At 40.4% G+C, this 17,964-nt stretch overlaps 1 protein-coding gene across 7 annotated transcripts in view; it reads right to left on the bottom strand.

The window, feature by feature from the left end:
- Positions 1–17,701, bottom strand: part of Nr3c1 (nuclear receptor subfamily 3 group C member 1) — a 95,668-nt gene extending 77,967 nt beyond the window's left edge. For 2 of the 7 annotated variants that reach the window (XM_027398006.2, XM_027398012.2), the window contains exons 1-2: positions 17,282–17,420; positions 12,782–13,972 (exon numbers count right to left, since the gene is read on the bottom strand). In XM_027398006.2, coding sequence (XP_027253807.1) covers positions 12,782–13,959 — 1,178 coding nt within the window. In that variant the 5' untranslated portion in view covers positions 13,960–13,972; positions 17,282–17,420. Of the gene's footprint in view, positions 1–12,781; positions 13,973–15,724; positions 16,040–16,236; positions 16,375–16,505; positions 16,621–16,944; positions 17,083–17,281; positions 17,421–17,564 lie in introns of those variants that run through there. The other 5 variants (XM_027398010.2, XM_027398009.2, XM_027398011.2 and 2 more) reach the window with 5 other exon arrangements.
- Between the last annotated feature and the right edge of the window lie 263 nt (positions 17,702–17,964).

The following is a 17,964-nucleotide window of genomic DNA, read 5'->3' as shown; positions in this document are numbered from 1 at the left end:
CCTCATCACTGTGGTAAGCTTAAATTGGAATCTAGTGTAATGGCATACATCTGCAAGCCTAGTGCAAGGAAGGGAGGTTGAGACAGAAAATCAAGAGTTTAATGGCAGCCTGGCCTACACAGAAAACAATATTAGTTGGATACATCTCTTAAGATTTTAATTACACAGAACTCTGACTGTAACCCAGTTTTGGAATCTAATCTTTGATTAACAGGGAGGCATCAGAAAGTCTACACTGGCAAAAATCATCAAACAACCTGAACAGAACATTGTACAATTATTAAAAAGAATGGGGTCCACATATGTTGATCTGTATATCCAGAGTATATTTGTTAAATAAAAAAGCAAGCTGCAGAGAAATGGGTAGATGATGATCTACTTTTATTTAACAGCATAAAAAACCATAATGGCTTGTATGTGTCTACTTACAAGCAAGAGAGGAAGAAAGAGGTGTAAAGTGGGAGTTTACTATTTTTGTTATAATATACCAAAATAAATAACCCCATTAAAAATTAAACCTTGATGAGACATTTGCTAAATATTTACAAAGAGGCTGATGGGGATGTCCTTCTGTATGCTGTAAATATATGTTTCTCTTACTGGTTGGTGAATAAAGCTGTTTGAGCCAGTGGGCAGGCAGGATGTAGCCAGGAGTTTAGGCGGGGCTAGCAGACCAGGAGAAACCTGGGAAGAGCTACTCGAGAGTTAGTGGTAGCTACTGGGAAGATAGGATGTGTTGCCATTCTCCAGTAAGCCAAGACAATGTGGAGATACAAAGATTAATAGAAATGTGTTAATAATTAGGAGAGAGCTAGTCAATAAGAAGCCTGAGCCATAAGCCAAACAGTTTGTGATTAATATAAGCCTGAGTGTGTTTACTTGAGACTGAAAGGCAGCAGGACCAGGAAGGGACAGGAAGCTCTGTCTACAGAGCCAATGCAGAGGTGACCTCTATATTCCACTTGTACTTGCAAGAGAAACTAGGGAAGGCTTACTATGTATCATCTGGCATCTTGATTAGGGGCATAATATTAAAAACAGTGTTCTGGGAAGATAATCTGGTAGTTAGCTGAAGAATGGATCAAAGAAAGAAAAGGGACAACTAGGGAAACAGTTAGGCCCCTACTGATAAGAATAATCAAAGTTTGAAGGGAGGTTGTCAGTTTTTCCCTATTGGGTTAGCTTCTCGGGAACAGGAACTAAACTCCTCCCTGGGTCATACTCTCAATGCATCTCAGTTTCCATGGTCTTAGAAGGATGTTATTATCTATTTTGATGTTTTAACCTATATTCCAAATTGAAAGGTTTTTTAAAACTATAAACTAATCTCTTGTTTTGCTGATCCATTAGGACTTAAGTTTTGAGAACATGTGCAGTATTAAGAACTGGACTCAACAGCAACCACTCAGGTAACTATAAAGCTCTGTACCCTCTCTTTAGCCCAAGTTGATGTAGCATCATGAAATACTTCCTCTTTGCCCCATTGTATGATTTTTGTCTCTTAATTCTCCAGCTAGTCACTGGGAGTCTGGGAGGGGAGGGGGGCTGCTTTCTGCATGCCTTCCAGAGTCTTGTCCTGTTTGAAAAAACAAAACATTATGTCATGCCTAATTTTCTAGGTAAGTGAGTAAGAGTGTACATTTGACCCATCTGCTAGAATGACCTGTTCTTAACAGGAGACTTAACTCCTGATAGCCATGCACATAAGGGAAGTTCTAACTTGTTTTCATAAATTAGAGGACTTGGGAAGTGTATTGGGGAAAGGAGCCAGGAAGCAGTAGAGGGAGAGAGCAGAAGCAGACAGGATTAAGATAGATCAGAAAAAATAATAACTGTAAAGTTCTGTGACAAATTATATAGTAAAAATTCAACCATCTAAACCAAAAACCCTCAAAAACATTTATAAGCCTTGACTGCCCTAATTGGTTAAGGGATAAATGTATCTGAGTTCTTCTAAGAAACTGCAAGCATCAATCTAACTTAAAGCTTTAGAGGAAATTTAACAACTGATAACAATTAACAGCATTTTACTTGTGTATACTTTATTTGCATCATTCTGTATTAAGACAGATTTTTTTGAGATTGAAGTATGACCCATACATACCCATTCTTCTTGATTTACATACCAAGTTTCTTATTCATATATTCCACATATATTTGTTAAGGACTTATGATGTCCTACACTCTTCTAGATGTTGGGATATAGGAGTAGAGCATGCTTATAATACAGAGGACATAAAGATTCATAAGTGTGTCAAAGGGAAAGGAAATATGTGAAAGATGGTGTAACTTCAGATAGAGACAGAAGTCTCTCATGTGCAAGTGACATCTAAGTGTGACCTAAATAAAAGAAGACAAGCAAGTATGTGGATTCTTGGGTAAAATATTTCAAACAAAACTTCCCCAGGCCTAGATCATGTGCCAGGGGACCTAAAAGACAATCGTATTCCTTTTAGAGAATATGGAGATATCCCATATGGTCTAAGAAATTCAGTCTTAAACTAGGAAATGAGCTACAATGAGCGCCCTGTTCCCTCCATCCGCAAAGCACGGTGTGAGGGTAATACTGTGGTGATGCTACTTTATCTTATAGTGACTTATGTCTGTCCTAACAAATAGAACTTGTTCCAGTTTTCTTCCCTTTCCTAGCACACTTTCTTACCCCTTTTCTTATTCCAAATAGCTGTGTGGACTCTCCATTCCCATTTGTCCACACAGCTGCCTCCACCCACTCCTTCTCCATGAAGGTGCTAAGACTTCTTCAGTTAAACCCTTAAAAACAAATTGGGAGGGAGGTGGAGCAGGTATAAAGGTCACCACTCTGTTCTCCAGCAGGCTCTGATCATTGTCGTCACTGCAGCTGCATACTCGTGCCCAATGCCCAACTCAACAGGTATTTGCTGCTGTAAGTGCTACTGGAAGACCTCTGTGATCCTCTAGTAGACACCCCCTCAAGAATTTGCTTCCTATAATATGTCTTTGTAGCTCTTCTTTTTGCCAACATAATGACATCACCAGGCTTCCCGGTGCCCATGCAGAAGCTGAGACATACCGAAATAAGCCAGCCAGTCAGCAGACAGAAATTTTAAGTTTTCATTTTATTTTTTCACAGCTTTCTAACTTTTCCTTCTGACTTCCTTATTTTCTCTCTGGAATATGTTTGTGGTATTATTAGAGTACCGTGGCTCTGTTTAATGTCACTATCTATTAAGTGGTCATTTGTCCTCAGTAAGTCAGATTAGAGATTCTATGCATATTTTCCCTCTTCTTTAACATGTCTCCTTAGATTATAAATCTCTAGTGCCCAGAGACTTCAAAACTGTCACATCTGCCACACCATGATGATGGCTCTTTATCTCCCTTTCTTGGCCATGGCAAACTGACATCATGTTTTCAGGAAGAATAGTATTTTAAAAAAATAGCTTGTTTGAATACAGTTATTAAAAAGTTCTTGGGCTATTCTCAAGAAAGACGTTCTCTCAAAAAAAAAAAAAACAAAAACAAAAACAAAAACAAAAACAAATCTCAGTCCTAACACAATGCTTATACAACAGACATGCTACCTGAATGGTTTTGCATGTGTCATGATTTCAAAGGCCAAGATCAAGATCTACTCATCTTAACATTTGGCCAACAATAAACAGAAAAGTAAATAAAACTAGGACTTGAGGAAAAAAAAACCTCAAGTTCTTAAATAGCTGTCAGTAAAACCCGATGTTTCCTTTTTTAGATTTTGAAGTTTAAAAGTAAAAATATTTGAATTTCATATTGAACCTGTTACTGAGACTATTTTATTAGTATAAATAACTTTAGTGCACTTGTTACCATAGTGACAGTCAAATGGTTAATTCTTCAGGACGTGGAGGAGCTGGAATGAGAACCTCAAGTACTTTGGAAATTACTGTAGGAATTCACACTGTATTTACTCCATATCTAGAATCACCAAATTCCTTTCAAGTCCAAGCCAAAGATAGGCCCTTCTTTCTTGAACATAAAATAAACACAAGGGGGGGAGGGAGGGAGAGGGGAGAACAAGCTAAGAAGTAACCTTTACTTTTTCTCCACTATATTAAAAAACAAATATGTAAGCTGTTTACATAAATTCCTTTATAACTTAAAAAAAGACACAATTCAGGACTTAATCACCGAGTACCACCTGCTTGAGGGCAGTACCAGTGAAGCACACTAAAGACTTAGTCTATAGAAGTACCTGTAAGACCTGGCATGGGGGAAGAGGAGGCAAGTCTGGGGGCAGCCTTTTTTCAATAAGAGTCTATTTTATAGAGGGAGAGAGAGGGGAGACCGAGGAGGAGGAGGGGGAGAGAACACCCTAGCTGAATGCTTTTAAATAATCCTCAAAAGAAACAAGTATTATAACCAGAGACAGGTTAAATTCCCAAAAGTGATTCATTTCAAGCTAAGGAATAAATATATTTTCTGATTAAGAATACTGATGTAGTACTACAGTTTAATGAGTTCAGTTTCCTTTTATGGTTTACAAGGTGACTCATGATAGCTTCAAAGAAACAAAAAGAGCAGTAACAACACAGCCCCTTAGGGTGAAGGCTTACAAATAAAAACATTGATTCTGGGTTTCTATTTGGGGGAAATATTTTTTAAGTATCTATTCTACTCTCATATTTTGTCCTTCATAAACTCAGCTGGATTCCAGATGAGATGTTTCACATAATGTTGTAATTAAACTTTTTCAATATTCCTATTTGTAAAACTCAGGTTTTACAATGATATATCAATTTAAATTGTCATTTAATTTTTTCCCCTGTATTTGGCAATACACATGAACACACACAGGTGTGTATGCGTGTATACATATATGTGTATATAAAATTTGTTTTAGTGAAATTTTTAAAAGGTTATTTTATTTTATTTCTGATTACATGCATGTGTATGGGGTAAGTGTACATGTGAAGACACCAGAGGTGTCAGATACCACTGAAACTGGATGTATAGGCAGTTGTAAGCTGCATGATGTAAGTTCTGGGTATAGAATGCAGGTCCTCTGCAAGACCAGTGCCCTTAACTGCTGAGCCTTCTCTCCAGCCCTTATTGCAGCCTTTTAACCATCAAAGAAAAAAGTTAATAGCTGTCTTTATTCAAGATTTTTAATCCTCCCAAATTTATGAACCTAGAAAATGTGTTAGGATTTATGATTCTTAAAATTGAAAGCTTCTCAATAACAAGCCATCTTTGCATGCATGATTACCTGGAAAGAGGACAGCCTCCTATTTATCAATAATGTGGTTTACGTTATCAGTACAGCTACTAAATTTAAGATAGTATACTTAACGTAATAAAATTCATGGAAAATGGTTACTTGATGGAGGTACTCTCTTTACACAACAAAACAAAACTTTGAAAAACAAGTTAATTATCTGAGCTTTAAATACAGGAGTCTAGATAAAATGGATTCATGACCCTTTGAGGAAATGCACAGAGTAGGCACTAAAAATGTTCTCAGCGAATACCTTAACTGTTAGCAAATGAGGGTCATCCTGGTTTAAGATGAGCAGATTGCCAGAGAAATTGCCACCTTGCATTTTACTAAGTGTTTTTTTAATTGACAAACTCAACTCACATTTATGAATTCTTTTAAGTTTTTAGTTATAACTATTTTTATTGTATATCTGTATGTGCATGAATGGGAGGTTGCCACAACACACCTGTAAGGGTCAGAGGACAACTCTGTGGAACAGATTCTCATTTTCCACCTTTATGTGGGTTCTGTGATCAAACTCAGGTACTAGGTTTGCACCCAAGCCCTTTGTACCTGCTGAACCATTGATAGCCAGGCATCTACATAGTTTATCAAGTAGGAATGCTAGGTACTCTAAATGAAACTCGAAGGAAAGTGACTACACATATACATATACAGCAGAGGCTTGGCCATATTTCTCCTTTATATTGTGTTTTAAGATTCAATGTTGGTAGACAATTAGTATTAAAGATCATTGAGGAATTCCTAACACATCAAATATAAACCAATTCCTTTCAGATCAGTATTAAGGTTTCTTCTTCTTTTTTTTCCCCCTTAAATATCTTAAATTTCCCACTTGTAAAATTCAGGTAACAGCTGCTTTTGTCCTACATGGATCCTGACAGACTCAGAAACTTCATATAACAAGTAGAATAAAGAATGTCAAAGAATTAAGATGTTAACTGAGATGAATGTCTGAGGATTGTAGAGCATAAACTGTAGCATAGTGTATGTAGCAAAGTGCTGCCAAGTAACCAGTGTTTAGTCACCAGAGAAAATACTAACAAAATACATAGGATAGAAAGGATCAGTGACTTATGAAGTCACTGTTGAGTATTAGGTCAATTGGTTACTGTTTTTAGAATTCTAGAGCTTAGCTGAATGCTAAGGCTTAGATAGCCACCAATAAGGTGGTTCAACAACTAATGTAGTGTGTGGTCTTTCCCTAAATACTAGTCATGAGTGGGAATAGATAATCTCTTACCTAACACATAAAACAATCTCTGAGAAGTCAAGGGCCCACTTTTTGGGTTCAACTACAACAATATTTACATTTTATATGCTATAAACCTTTATCTTATAAAAATACAAATCTAAGTTCATTTTGGTCTTGTACTTGATAATATCAAGGGAAATGTCAAGAAGATGTCTTTAGTACCATGACCTACTCCAAAGTTCTTACCTCAACAAATAGGTAAGAGAATTGCAGAATTTTACACTGATACACAGACCCAATGGTGTTTTGATAATGATTTGACGCAGAGAAAGTATCTTTAATTTCAAAACACAGTTAACAAGAATCATAGCTTGGTTCAGTTTAGCCTTAGAATGCAGATTTTTTTTTCTACCATTATTTGTTACCAAACATACAAATCAAATTACTCGGTAGGAATGGGGGTGGGGCATGACACACCAAATTTTACATACTAAAATTAAGGAAGCCTAAATTTGCAATTATAAAACAAAACAAAATATGATGACAACATAAAACAGTGTCCATAACAAACAAGTAAATCATTGCTCTTCACATGACAAACATGGGTCATAAGTATTGCCCCAACATGAAAAAATAAATCATGAACTAAACCGGGCATCATTTCACAAGATCTTTCAAAATGTGGCTATCAAATATACTTTCACAATAGTCATGGCTAAATATTATTATGGAAACTTATGAAATAAGCTAGAATAAAGGCTAATTTATTATTTAAAATAAAAATGATGGCTGGGCGTTGGTGGCACACACCTTTAATCCCAGCACTCGGGAGGCAGAGGCAGGCAGACCTCTGTGAGTTCGAGGCCAACCTGGTCTCCAGAGCGAGTGCCAGGATAGGCTCCAAAGCTACAAAGAGAAACTCTGTCTCGAAAAACCAAAAAAAAAAAAAAAGGAAAAAAATGATAATAAACTATAAGCTTCTAAGTTTAAAAAAACTGTCTACTAATTACACTCTCAAACTAGTCACAAAAAAAAATTTGAGGGAAAGTAATGTGTAAACATAAGTCATACAATTCAACCTTTCCCCCCTCCTTACATATATATACAAATATATGCATATGTATGTATATTATACCTCAGATGTGAATGGAAAAAATTCTTTACTAAGAGGTACCTTATTAAATACATTGCATTACAGACACTATAATCTTGTTAAAGACTGCTAAAATGAAGAAACTATTCTGAAGTACTTAAAACTAATAGCTGGGTTACTGTAAATAAGAATGTTTAAGCACATAGTTCAATCAAGATACTCGCTATTAATATTTAAATTGGCTTAGAGATTAAATTAAGCAACGACTCATTTTCATTCAGAATAATTAGTTTTAAGGACTCTAATGCAATATAAATAGTTTAAGTGGCTATCTAGAGCTTACAGAATCTAATAATTTATGTTGTATATTTGCCTAATTTACTCAATATCCTAGCCAAAAACAACAACAAAAACAGATAACAGAAAGAATTGTACTCGAGTCAGTTGATAATTTATTTGCAAAGTACACTATGAAATATGAAATGTTTGTAGCAACATAAGGTACCATGATTATTTCAACTAGTTCAAATCATTAGATTTTCTTTAATAACAGCTTAAATTAAAATGGGATAAATATGAAATTAATCTTGGCAGAAATAAAAGTACGATGTAAATTTTGTCCTTATTCTGGTAGTAAAGCTTTGTAAGAAACAACCTAAGTGAGACATTACTCTGCTCCTCCCTGCCCCTCACACCAGAGCATCACTACTGTAGTACTATAGTACTGGAGTGCTGACATGTGCACTCCCTTGGCAACATTTCAAGATTCGCTGTTGATCCAAATGGTTGGTGTCTGGAATCGTCCTTGAAATTCTAAGTTTCTCCCCCTATTCCATGCCTCTGTTACTTCTGCTTCTGTTACTTCGACCCTTCTCCACAGTGTATGTATGGGAGTGGGGGTTGAAGTCACTAGCTACAATATGTAAAATAAAAAAGGACACCCAAATGTCATCTGGCATAGAAATGATCACACAATTCAGAAGGAAGGAAGGAAACACTTTAGAGATTTGTTGTAAAATGTTAAGTTCCCCTTAGAAGAACTTGAAAAATACAATGCCAAGGTAGAAGGAAATGAAGGCAGTTGGCTAAATGAAGCTAGAGAAAGTAATGATTGACCCAGGATTTATTAATTTTTTTTTTTGGTTGTAGTTTAATCCATTAAACCATCCTTAGAAATTTGTTATACAATGGGATTCACCAATTTATTTTCTGTATATCTCAGCAATATAAACAAATGCTTATTAATTTGACAACTATTTATACTGTATTAAACAATTACTTTTGACAAAAATATTACCAAGATGGCTTCAGAACAGTAAATATTACTCAACATGAACCTATTATGCCTGTTAAATTTACTTACAGAGTAAGACCTAGAAAACAACAACAAAAAATTATGTACAACCATTAAAGAAAAAAATGTATTTGAAGAAATATGCTCCAGGCCTATCTGAAATATAAATGAAGCTTCCTAATACAACCAGGCTGGAGTTTATGGAGACTTACATAACTCACTAAGAATTTAGAAGCTGTCTTCCACACTGGTGCTTATGGAAAAGATACCATTTGATACAATCTCTCCTCAGTAAAACCTCAAAAGGCCCCTAAAGCGATCTTTACCTTCTTACTAATTTATCTGCTACAACATGCATTTCATCCACATTTGTGCAAAGTATGCTTAAGTCATAAAATACATAAATATTAGTAATATATGAGAAATGGTCAAAGAAAGTATCTGTAGCAGAAGTAGATAGAAATAATATTATGAATACAAGTTAAATTGTCAATTAAAATCTACAGGGATTAGCCAAGGAAGTATTACAAGAATTTCATTAAGAGCTGACTAATGGCTTGTTACACATTTCTGTATTAGTCATTCCATACTAAATTGATACACCTGAGTACACAATTGCTAAAATTTCTCTTAAAATCAATCATACTGATCTCTAAAAGAGGAAGTGATTCTGCCATAAAGGTAACAACATATATGCATATATGCTCCAAAGCAAATCACATCCAGAAATCATCTTACATAAATGGATATCAAGAAACAGTAATCTCAAAATGCCGAGGAAACACCCACTGTCAACATCTTTGGAAGGCAAGGAAAAAGATAAGACATCAAACAAGTACCTATCAAAAGAGAAGGCTAATTGTGGCCAAATAAACCTACTTACTCTTTCCTTTATGTTCTGTCTCCTCAGAAAAACATCTAGCCTGTTGTTAATAAGCAAAGTAAGAGAGTGACAAAATATGTCCCACTCAGCCTATGTTCCTACAATTTTTCAATTTTATTACTTGTATAAAAGTTGACACAGATATGAGCAATAAAGAGAGATGTCTAAGTCTCCTTAAGTTTTAGTAGTATCACTAAATATCCATTACCAAAACCCTATACTCCAGGAAGTTTATAAAGTCTATCTTGCACTATACTTTTTCTCTAACCACCCTACCTTTAAGGAAAGGGTCAACTTGCAAAAATTTCAACAATATTCCTAAAACCTCTAATTCTGCTGAAAACCCTTTAATTCTCTCCACTTATTTTCCGCAATGTACACAATTTAATGCTGAGGTGAAACTTGGGGGAAGAAAATCAAATTATGCAGACGCATGCCTGCTTGGATTACACTTATGTTAAGCTCACTGAATTTTAAAGTGTCCTGTTAGAACTGGAAGTTCATTTTACTAAGAATGGATCTAAGCATCAGTAACCCTTACCTTGCTTCACCACCAAAGAACTTAAACCTTAGAAACAAACAAAAAAATCTTAATCATGATATTCATAACTTTACAATTTAATGTGCTAACCTGATGTCATGGGGAACTGATATATTTGTAGAAATTACCTTCTCCCCAAATATAATATGAAATAGTTTTAAATCAACATTCTTGGGGAAAATATTTTAGTTATTAAAAAATTCAAATTAGAAAGCAGGCTTTTAAAAAAATCCAAGCAATTTTACTAGTGGTATTACTATTTTCTGTCTAAAGTCATAGAGTATTCCATCAAGCTGTTGCCTCAGCATGTTGACTTAGTGGCTGATGACTCAGGGTCACTGATCATAGCTAATGTTTGGCAACCACCATGCATCATATATAGAGGGCAACCAATTTTAGTTCTGCCAAGGCTACTGCTTGGAAACAATAGAAGAATTCAACAATGGTCAGAAAGGAAACATTGTCCCAATTTACTTGGGTGAATTTTGGTTCTGTGTAATCACAGTTCCCAGTGCTAAGCTTGAAGCACTGCTCATGACCCGTTAGGGTAATCTACTGTGCTAAAAGACACCAGTGATTAAAATCCAAATCATATGTCAGTGTAAAATTAATCACTTCCCGGACATGAAAAGAACCTCTGAGGTGCCACATCATCATAGCTCTGCCTACCTTTGTAAAGGCAGAGGCTCAACAAAAACATAACGTTTTATATGTCATTAAGTAAGTATAAAAGTTAAAGCACTAAAATTACTTAATGATTTAAGGGTAAGAATTATTGTTCATATCCCAGATTTTTATATCTTAATGAAAATTCATACCGCATGCAAGTTGTTTGGTTCCATTATTTTTTCTTATAATAAAAAGTGAAAAGCTTATGATGGCTTTCAGGGCAGAGAATTTCCTAAATATATTGTTTTTCCTTATGTAATCACATGTTTATAAATCAATTTAATAGTTCTCTATAGATAATCAAATCAACTTTAATTACTTTTTTATGAAAGTCAATGACACGAAACCTATTGTCAAAAACTTAAGATTGGAAAATTTAAAACACAACACATCTCTTAACAATTGAAAAACATAGTTTATACAGTAAGAAACTATTTAAATTTCTTTGTTAGAAATATCTGTAACCCCTAATTCAGAAAAGAAAGTTGAAATGCTTCAGTAGTTTTCCCCAACATTAGAGACTAGTTTTTGAGTAGTAGATTAGTAGTCACTACTAATAGTCAGTACAAATAGTAACTACCCATCTGTTAGGCTAAACAAGAACAAAGGTGATTTTTCCCCCCTCTTGATAAGCTATAATTAAATTGTTTAGAAAAATATATCATAGTCTAAATCTAATTTTTCTCCAATATAAGCATCCTACACATGGAGGAAAGAGATGCCTTTTTGTATGTCAAAGTCAAGATAACCTTCAGAGAAAAGGAACATTAAAGAGTTGTAAGGATGTAGCTCAGTGAAAGACTACATTGAAAACGTTCTTTCTATGAGTTTTAAATAAAATCCTCTCAAAGGACAAATACAAACAGTGAAAATCACTAATAGGTAAGAAAAAGTTGACAGGACTACAAAGAAAGGAAGAAAGGACTCTGTTTTCCTAAAAACAAAACGAACCCCTAGTAATCAGCCTTGTATAACTACAGCCCACATTTCTTTTCTTTCACACCTAAAATAGATAAACAAGCTAACATTTACATGAATTGAAGATGAGGGTACAAGGTACAGAACCTAAGCCTGCCAGTAAATTTATCTTAACTTACAAGGTTTTTGTTTTGTTTTGTTTTTTTTCCAGCAATTTAATTCTAACAGACCTTTGTGATGACAGACATAAATGTCAGTATACGTATAATTTACTGAGAAAAAAAGAAGACATACAGGGTGCTTACTAACTGAACCCTGAAAATTCTCATCATGAGTTATGTACCGGAGTATCTGCAGTAGCATATGAAAGTATCATGCACCAGTTCCTAAGGAGAGGCTGGTAAGCAGGCGCCAATTATCTACCTTAGGCTACTCAATGCATTAATAGGTGAGTACCTCAGAAGGTTCAGGTGGAATAATAGGGCTCAGTGTTACTATTTCCAATTCTTAACCCTTTAATTGAAAGGTAACACTCCACACAGGACACAGATAGCAAAGCAACTTTTAACTTTGGTAACCAATTCTTGTAATAATGTATTCTAAAGCAGCTAAACTAATATTCACAATAAATGTATTATATGACTAGATATCATATTTTCTTGACTTCATGTTAGCTTTACTTAAAATACTTGTTACTGAACAATTCTGATTTAAAATTTTCACATAAAATCTTCAATACTGATCAGTGAGAAACTATTACTATTTAATCAAACACCCAAAGTGTTTCTGCACAGGTGAGTCCTTTAGATTTTCTACTTTCAAAAGACCATTTCTACTCAGATATTGGAAAAGAATACAAATCTCTAGAAAACACAATCTGATAAATGAGTTTTAAAATGATCAAACTATCCGAAGCACATCATTCTTATGAAACAGAAGAGCATTAACTTACCTGGAATAGCCATTAGAAAACACCGATCGGCCTGGGAAGTTCATTGTCCCCAGGGAAGCCAGGTTATCCTCTCCAGATCCTTGGCACCTATTCCAGTTTTCAGAACCAACAGGAATTGGTGGAATGACATTAAAAACAGGCTTCTGATCCTGCTCCTCAGAAAGGGATGCTGAGTTCATGTCATAGTGGTACATCTGTCCTCCAGAGGTACTCACGCCATGAACAGAAATGGCAGATATTTTATTAGCCATTATATTTGTCCCAGAAAAGCCTGACTGACAATAAACTGGGCCCAGTTTCTCTTGCTTAATTACCCCAGGGGTGCAAAGTTCAATGAAATCATCTTTTTCTGTTTTCACCTGGGGCAGCGTCACACTGCTGGGGCTTGGTAAGATCGGATCTCCAGTATCCTTAATTTTAGGTTTAGTGTCCGGTAAAACAAAAGGCTTACAGTCCTCATTTGCATCTCCTTCCAAAAGGAATGGATCATCATCTCCTGCCAAAGGAGAAAGCAAGTTCTCATCTATCAACAGGTCTGACCTCCAGGGACTCACATTTGTCTCTTTACCTGGGGACCCAGCAGAAAACTCCAAATCCTGCAAGATGTCAAAGGTGCTTTGGTCTGCTGTATACAATTTCACATTGCCACCGTTGGTGCCAGTCTGGCTTTTAAGATTTTGCTGTTCTGAAGATGCATCAGAATGAGTTTTGGGAAACTCCTTCTCTGTAGGGGCAGCATGCCCAGTAGCAGATGCTGAACTCTTGGGATTCTCTGGAACACTGGTTGACCTATTGAGGTTTTCAATACTTTCTTCCAGAAGCCGAAAGTCTGTCTCCCCAGAGGAAAGGCTAATTTGGCCCTGCTGTGGGTATCCCAAGTCATTTCCCATCACTTTTGTTTCTGTCTCTCCCATATACAGTCCCATGGACAGTGACACGGCTTTGGACAAATCTGGCTGCTGCGCATTGCTAGTTGAGCCTTTTGGAAAATCAAGGAGAAGCCTCTGCTGCTTGGAATCCTTCTGAGAAGCAGCAGCCAGTGAGGACGAAGATGCAGAAAGCTTCACGGTAGCTCCTCCCCTCAGGCTTTTATGAAAGTCCATCAAGTTCCCCCTCTCACGGACAAAACTGCTAGGGACTTCTCTACCAGAAGGGGCTAAGGATTCTTTGGAGTCCATTGGCAAATATTAACTACAAAAAAAAGAGGACATAATAAGCTATAAAATCACATTATCTCTGATCCGATTAGTGAGAGACAGCCTATTAAATGAACCCTTTAGGTAACTCCTAAATCAAAGTCTCCATTATCAGAAGAATAGTTTCCATATTCTAAAATAAAGCTTATATCCCCTGCTCCCATACAGAGTTCTACATTTAAAAAGCACAAGGCAGATCATTTGCAAGGACAAAGTTATACTGAATTGATTGGAATTTGACTGTTTATCCTGCTCACTAAATGTGTAGCTTTGGCAACCACAGGAATTGTAATTTATTATACATGATTATTCTAAAGGTTCAAGTTGATATCAAAGTATTTAACTTTTTTTAAAAAGCATGATCTTCAAAATTGCAACCCTTTGTCAATCAAGAGTTATTGCCTTTCTGGAAATCAATACATAAAACATTTAATAAATGCTACGGTATAATTGTTTGCACCTCATAATTCACAATTTCACCTTGTGCCAATCCTCCCACACCTAACCCTTTCAAGGCACAACCTCCTGGAGAATTATGCACATTTTATTTGAAAAAAATAAGCAGTGCTGTTCTGCTTATTTTGTGATAGGCTAGGGAAATGCTCTTATTTTTAAAGTCCATTTCCAACCAGATGTGCCTGCTCAGTAGCATCTACCTTCAGACGTTAGATATAAGAAATGACATATACTGTATATAGCCTAAAATGTATATTTTAAAAAGCAGAGTAGAATTTGTACTGGCTTCTTCACTACAGTTTTAACTTATTTAAATAGTTAAACAGAGCAGAACTTATCAAAACTCCTAACACCAAAATTAACCGAGTTATGTTTCTTTCTAATGTTGCTTAATGTACTCAACGCAAAATATTTTACCTCACCATTTAAGATTTCTTTCTTTCCAAATATGGAAATACTTGGGAAAACAGAAAAACTGGACTGTGAGATTACATATAAATTCAAATAAAACCCATCCAAGAGAACGCTCAGAATAATTTTCTCTGCAGTTTTCAACCTTCCCTTATTTAAATTGAATTTCTCCAGATCGCTAGTATATTATTAATAAACATAATGTTTTAAGAGGTTGACAAGACTACAACTAAGTATATTTGGGATTCCCTCCCATAAAACGGCAAACTTTTCCTGTACCAAGACACTAAGAAGTATGACCATCTTCACTGAAAGGGGAATGCGAGGAAGGTGGAGAGGGTGGGACCTGCCCTAGAAATCTTCCTGTACTTGGCTTCTCTATCAGACCCCCAGACGCCATAATCTGATAAGGATCTCTAAACATGAGATACCAAACGGTCCCTAATCAATTTTCACACCTGCTCTTTTGACAGCCACCTTTCAAGCCCAAAACCATAACGACACTTCATAAAATGAGATGCTCCCTTATGTGTCATTTATCCCCCCACTTAAAACTGTAAATAACCCTGGGACATTAGTCAGGTCTTAAGTGGTAAGACCGGGCTGATGATCAAGCCTTCCACCTCAAAGTAGAACTTGTCAAAAATCGCTGCACAAAAACAAAACAAAAAAACAAAACAAAACCCACAAAAACACAAAACAACAACAACAAAAAAGCCCCAAACTGCGGCTAGGGAGGGTTCCTTTCTAAAAAGGGACCACTCAGAAAAGTCGGGCGCGAAATCGTGCCCCAAAGTCAGTGCACAAGCCGTCGGAGGGGTGGGGGTGGGGGGAGAAGGAGGGAGAAAGGTGCGAGGTGAAGGGAGAAATGTGTCCAGACCTGTTGAGTTCTCTGCGGCACGCCCACTTCTAGCAGATAAGGCCGGGCGGGCGAAGTCTGGGCTGCAGGCTGCGAGCCCCAATCCACCCCACCAGCCCGCAGCCCGCAGCCGGCAGCCGCTCGCCCTGAGCCCGCGGCTCGCACACCGGCGCCGCTCTGCCTTCCCCGGGGAAGAGCGGCTGTCCGGGCGGCCCCCCGAGGACAGCCAAGACCGGACGGCTTGCCGCAAAAGCAAAACCAAAAAGGACGCCAGATTCCCGCCGGGGCGCGCGAGGCTCCACCGCGGGGCAGCGCGCCGGGCCAGGGATGGCGGTGCGGGGAGAGGAAGCGCCGGCGCTGTCACCGCCGAGGCCCTTTCGTCACCGTCACCCTGCCCTCGCCAGCCTCCACCCCCAACCCCAGGGCTGACAAAAGTTTGCCAAGTCCCGCCGCCCCGGCTGCCGAGCCCCTCGGGGAGCGCGGCCAGCCCGGCTCACCTCAGCGCGGGCGCCCGCTGCCCAGCCCCCGCTCACCTCGGCACCCGTGCGCTCGCCCGCCCGCCCGCCGCGGCTCCCACCGCAGCCAGATAAACAAGTCGGCGTGCGGACGCGGGAGGCGCGCGTGTCACGGAGAAGGAAGTCAACAGTCGCCCCCTCTTTTCCATGGGGGAGGGGAGAGCCCCCTAGCGCGGAAAGTCGCCCGTTCCTGGCTGACAAGCCGTGCCCCGCGCCGTTCCCGTCTCCCGCGCGCGTCCCCCGTCCCGGCGCCGCGCCGCCGGGCTGCGGCGTCTCGTTCCACCCACTTAGAATCCGTCCCCGACGGGCGGGCGGCGACTCGGGCTCCAGGCACTGACTCGAGCTCGCAAAATGGAGGAGGCGGAGGTGGAGGGGGGTGGGGGGGGAGCGCGGACACGCGAAAGGGCCGCCCGGCCGCGGCAGGCGAGCGGGACCGAGCGAGGGGCGGGCGGAGGCGGCGCCACGGCGCGCACACACTCGCACACACGCGCTCCCACTCCACCCCTGGCCGCTCCCCGCCCGAGGGGCCGCGCGGCGGCCGCGGGGAACGGTGCAACCTGTTGGTGACTGGCGGCAACTGCAAGGGCGCCCGCGGCCCTCGCCCCCTGGCCCGGCGTGCGGGCCCCGCCGGCCCGGCCCCGACGGCGCCTGCAAGCCCGCGGCTCCCCGGCATAGCCTTTCCCCACCCGAGCAAACAGAAAAAGTGCGGCAGCGGCGGGTGCCGACCTGGCCAGGGAGGGAAAGCGAGTTTCTTTAGTTTCTCTTCTCCCTGGCTCCTTCCCGCCCCCGCCCAGCTGCGCGGCTTGGAACCGCTCGGGAACCCGCCCCGTGGGTCCGCCGCCAGAGCCCCCGAGGGTGACAGGCAGCGGGCCGAGCCGCAGGGGTGGTCCGTGCCCGCCAGCCGCCGAGTTGCGCGAAGTGTGTCACACTAGCAGAGGGGCTACGGGATGGCACGGAAACGGTGCAGCAGCGCCTCGGCCCCCTGTCGGGGCCGGACAGCAGACACGCCCTCTGGGGAGACTTGGGGAGGGAAGGGCAGAGGAGAGGGTCAACGCATACGTACTGTGAGCCCGGGGGGGACTCGCGTGCAGGCAGGTCCCCCACCCCCGCATCGTCTGGGCGGCCCCGTCTGCAGCCGCCGTGCGCGCGCTCGCACGCTCGCTCGCTCGCTCGCACCACCGGGAGAAGTTGCAAAGCAGAACCCACCCTCCCCCGCGCCCCGACCGTCCCCCACCCTCTTCCCCGAGTCTGAGAAGAGGAGGCGGCGGCGGCGGCGGCAGCAGCAGGAGGCGCCGCCTGCCAAGTTCAACCCCCACCACTCCCTCCCCGGCTGCCAGCGCGCTCACACTCGGAGGAAGTTGCACGCCGAATGCAAAACCTCTAGCTAGCAGGATTTCTTTGCACTTTAAAAATTGTGATTAAGGAAGCATCAGGGGGCGGGGAGGGAGAGAGCAGGCCTAGAAGCAAGTTGCAGACGGAATAGTAAGTTGCTGAAGAAGTCCGCCCTCTTCTCGCCCCAAACTCCTGACCTCTCTCTCCACCCTCTCCGGGGCCGGCATCCAAGCTCCCCGCCGAGGCCCCTCCCCCGAATCTTGACATTTGCTGCCCCAGGCTCGGAGCGTCGTCGCCCAGCCTTCTGGGTTCCAGGGACCCCCTCTCTCTGCTCCTCCAAATCCAACAAAACACGCAGCTTTCAAGCTTTGAAACGTCAGCGTTTAGTTGCCTCCAGCTGTCCCCGGGACGCGC

Source organism: Cricetulus griseus, chromosome 2, assembly GCF_003668045.3.
Source record: "Cricetulus griseus strain 17A/GY chromosome 2, alternate assembly CriGri-PICRH-1.0, whole genome shotgun sequence".
Lineage (NCBI taxonomy): Eukaryota > Metazoa > Chordata > Mammalia > Rodentia > Cricetidae > Cricetulus > Cricetulus griseus.
Note: the sequence above shows the minus strand (reverse complement) of the source record. Positions and strands in the feature narration are given on the sequence as shown.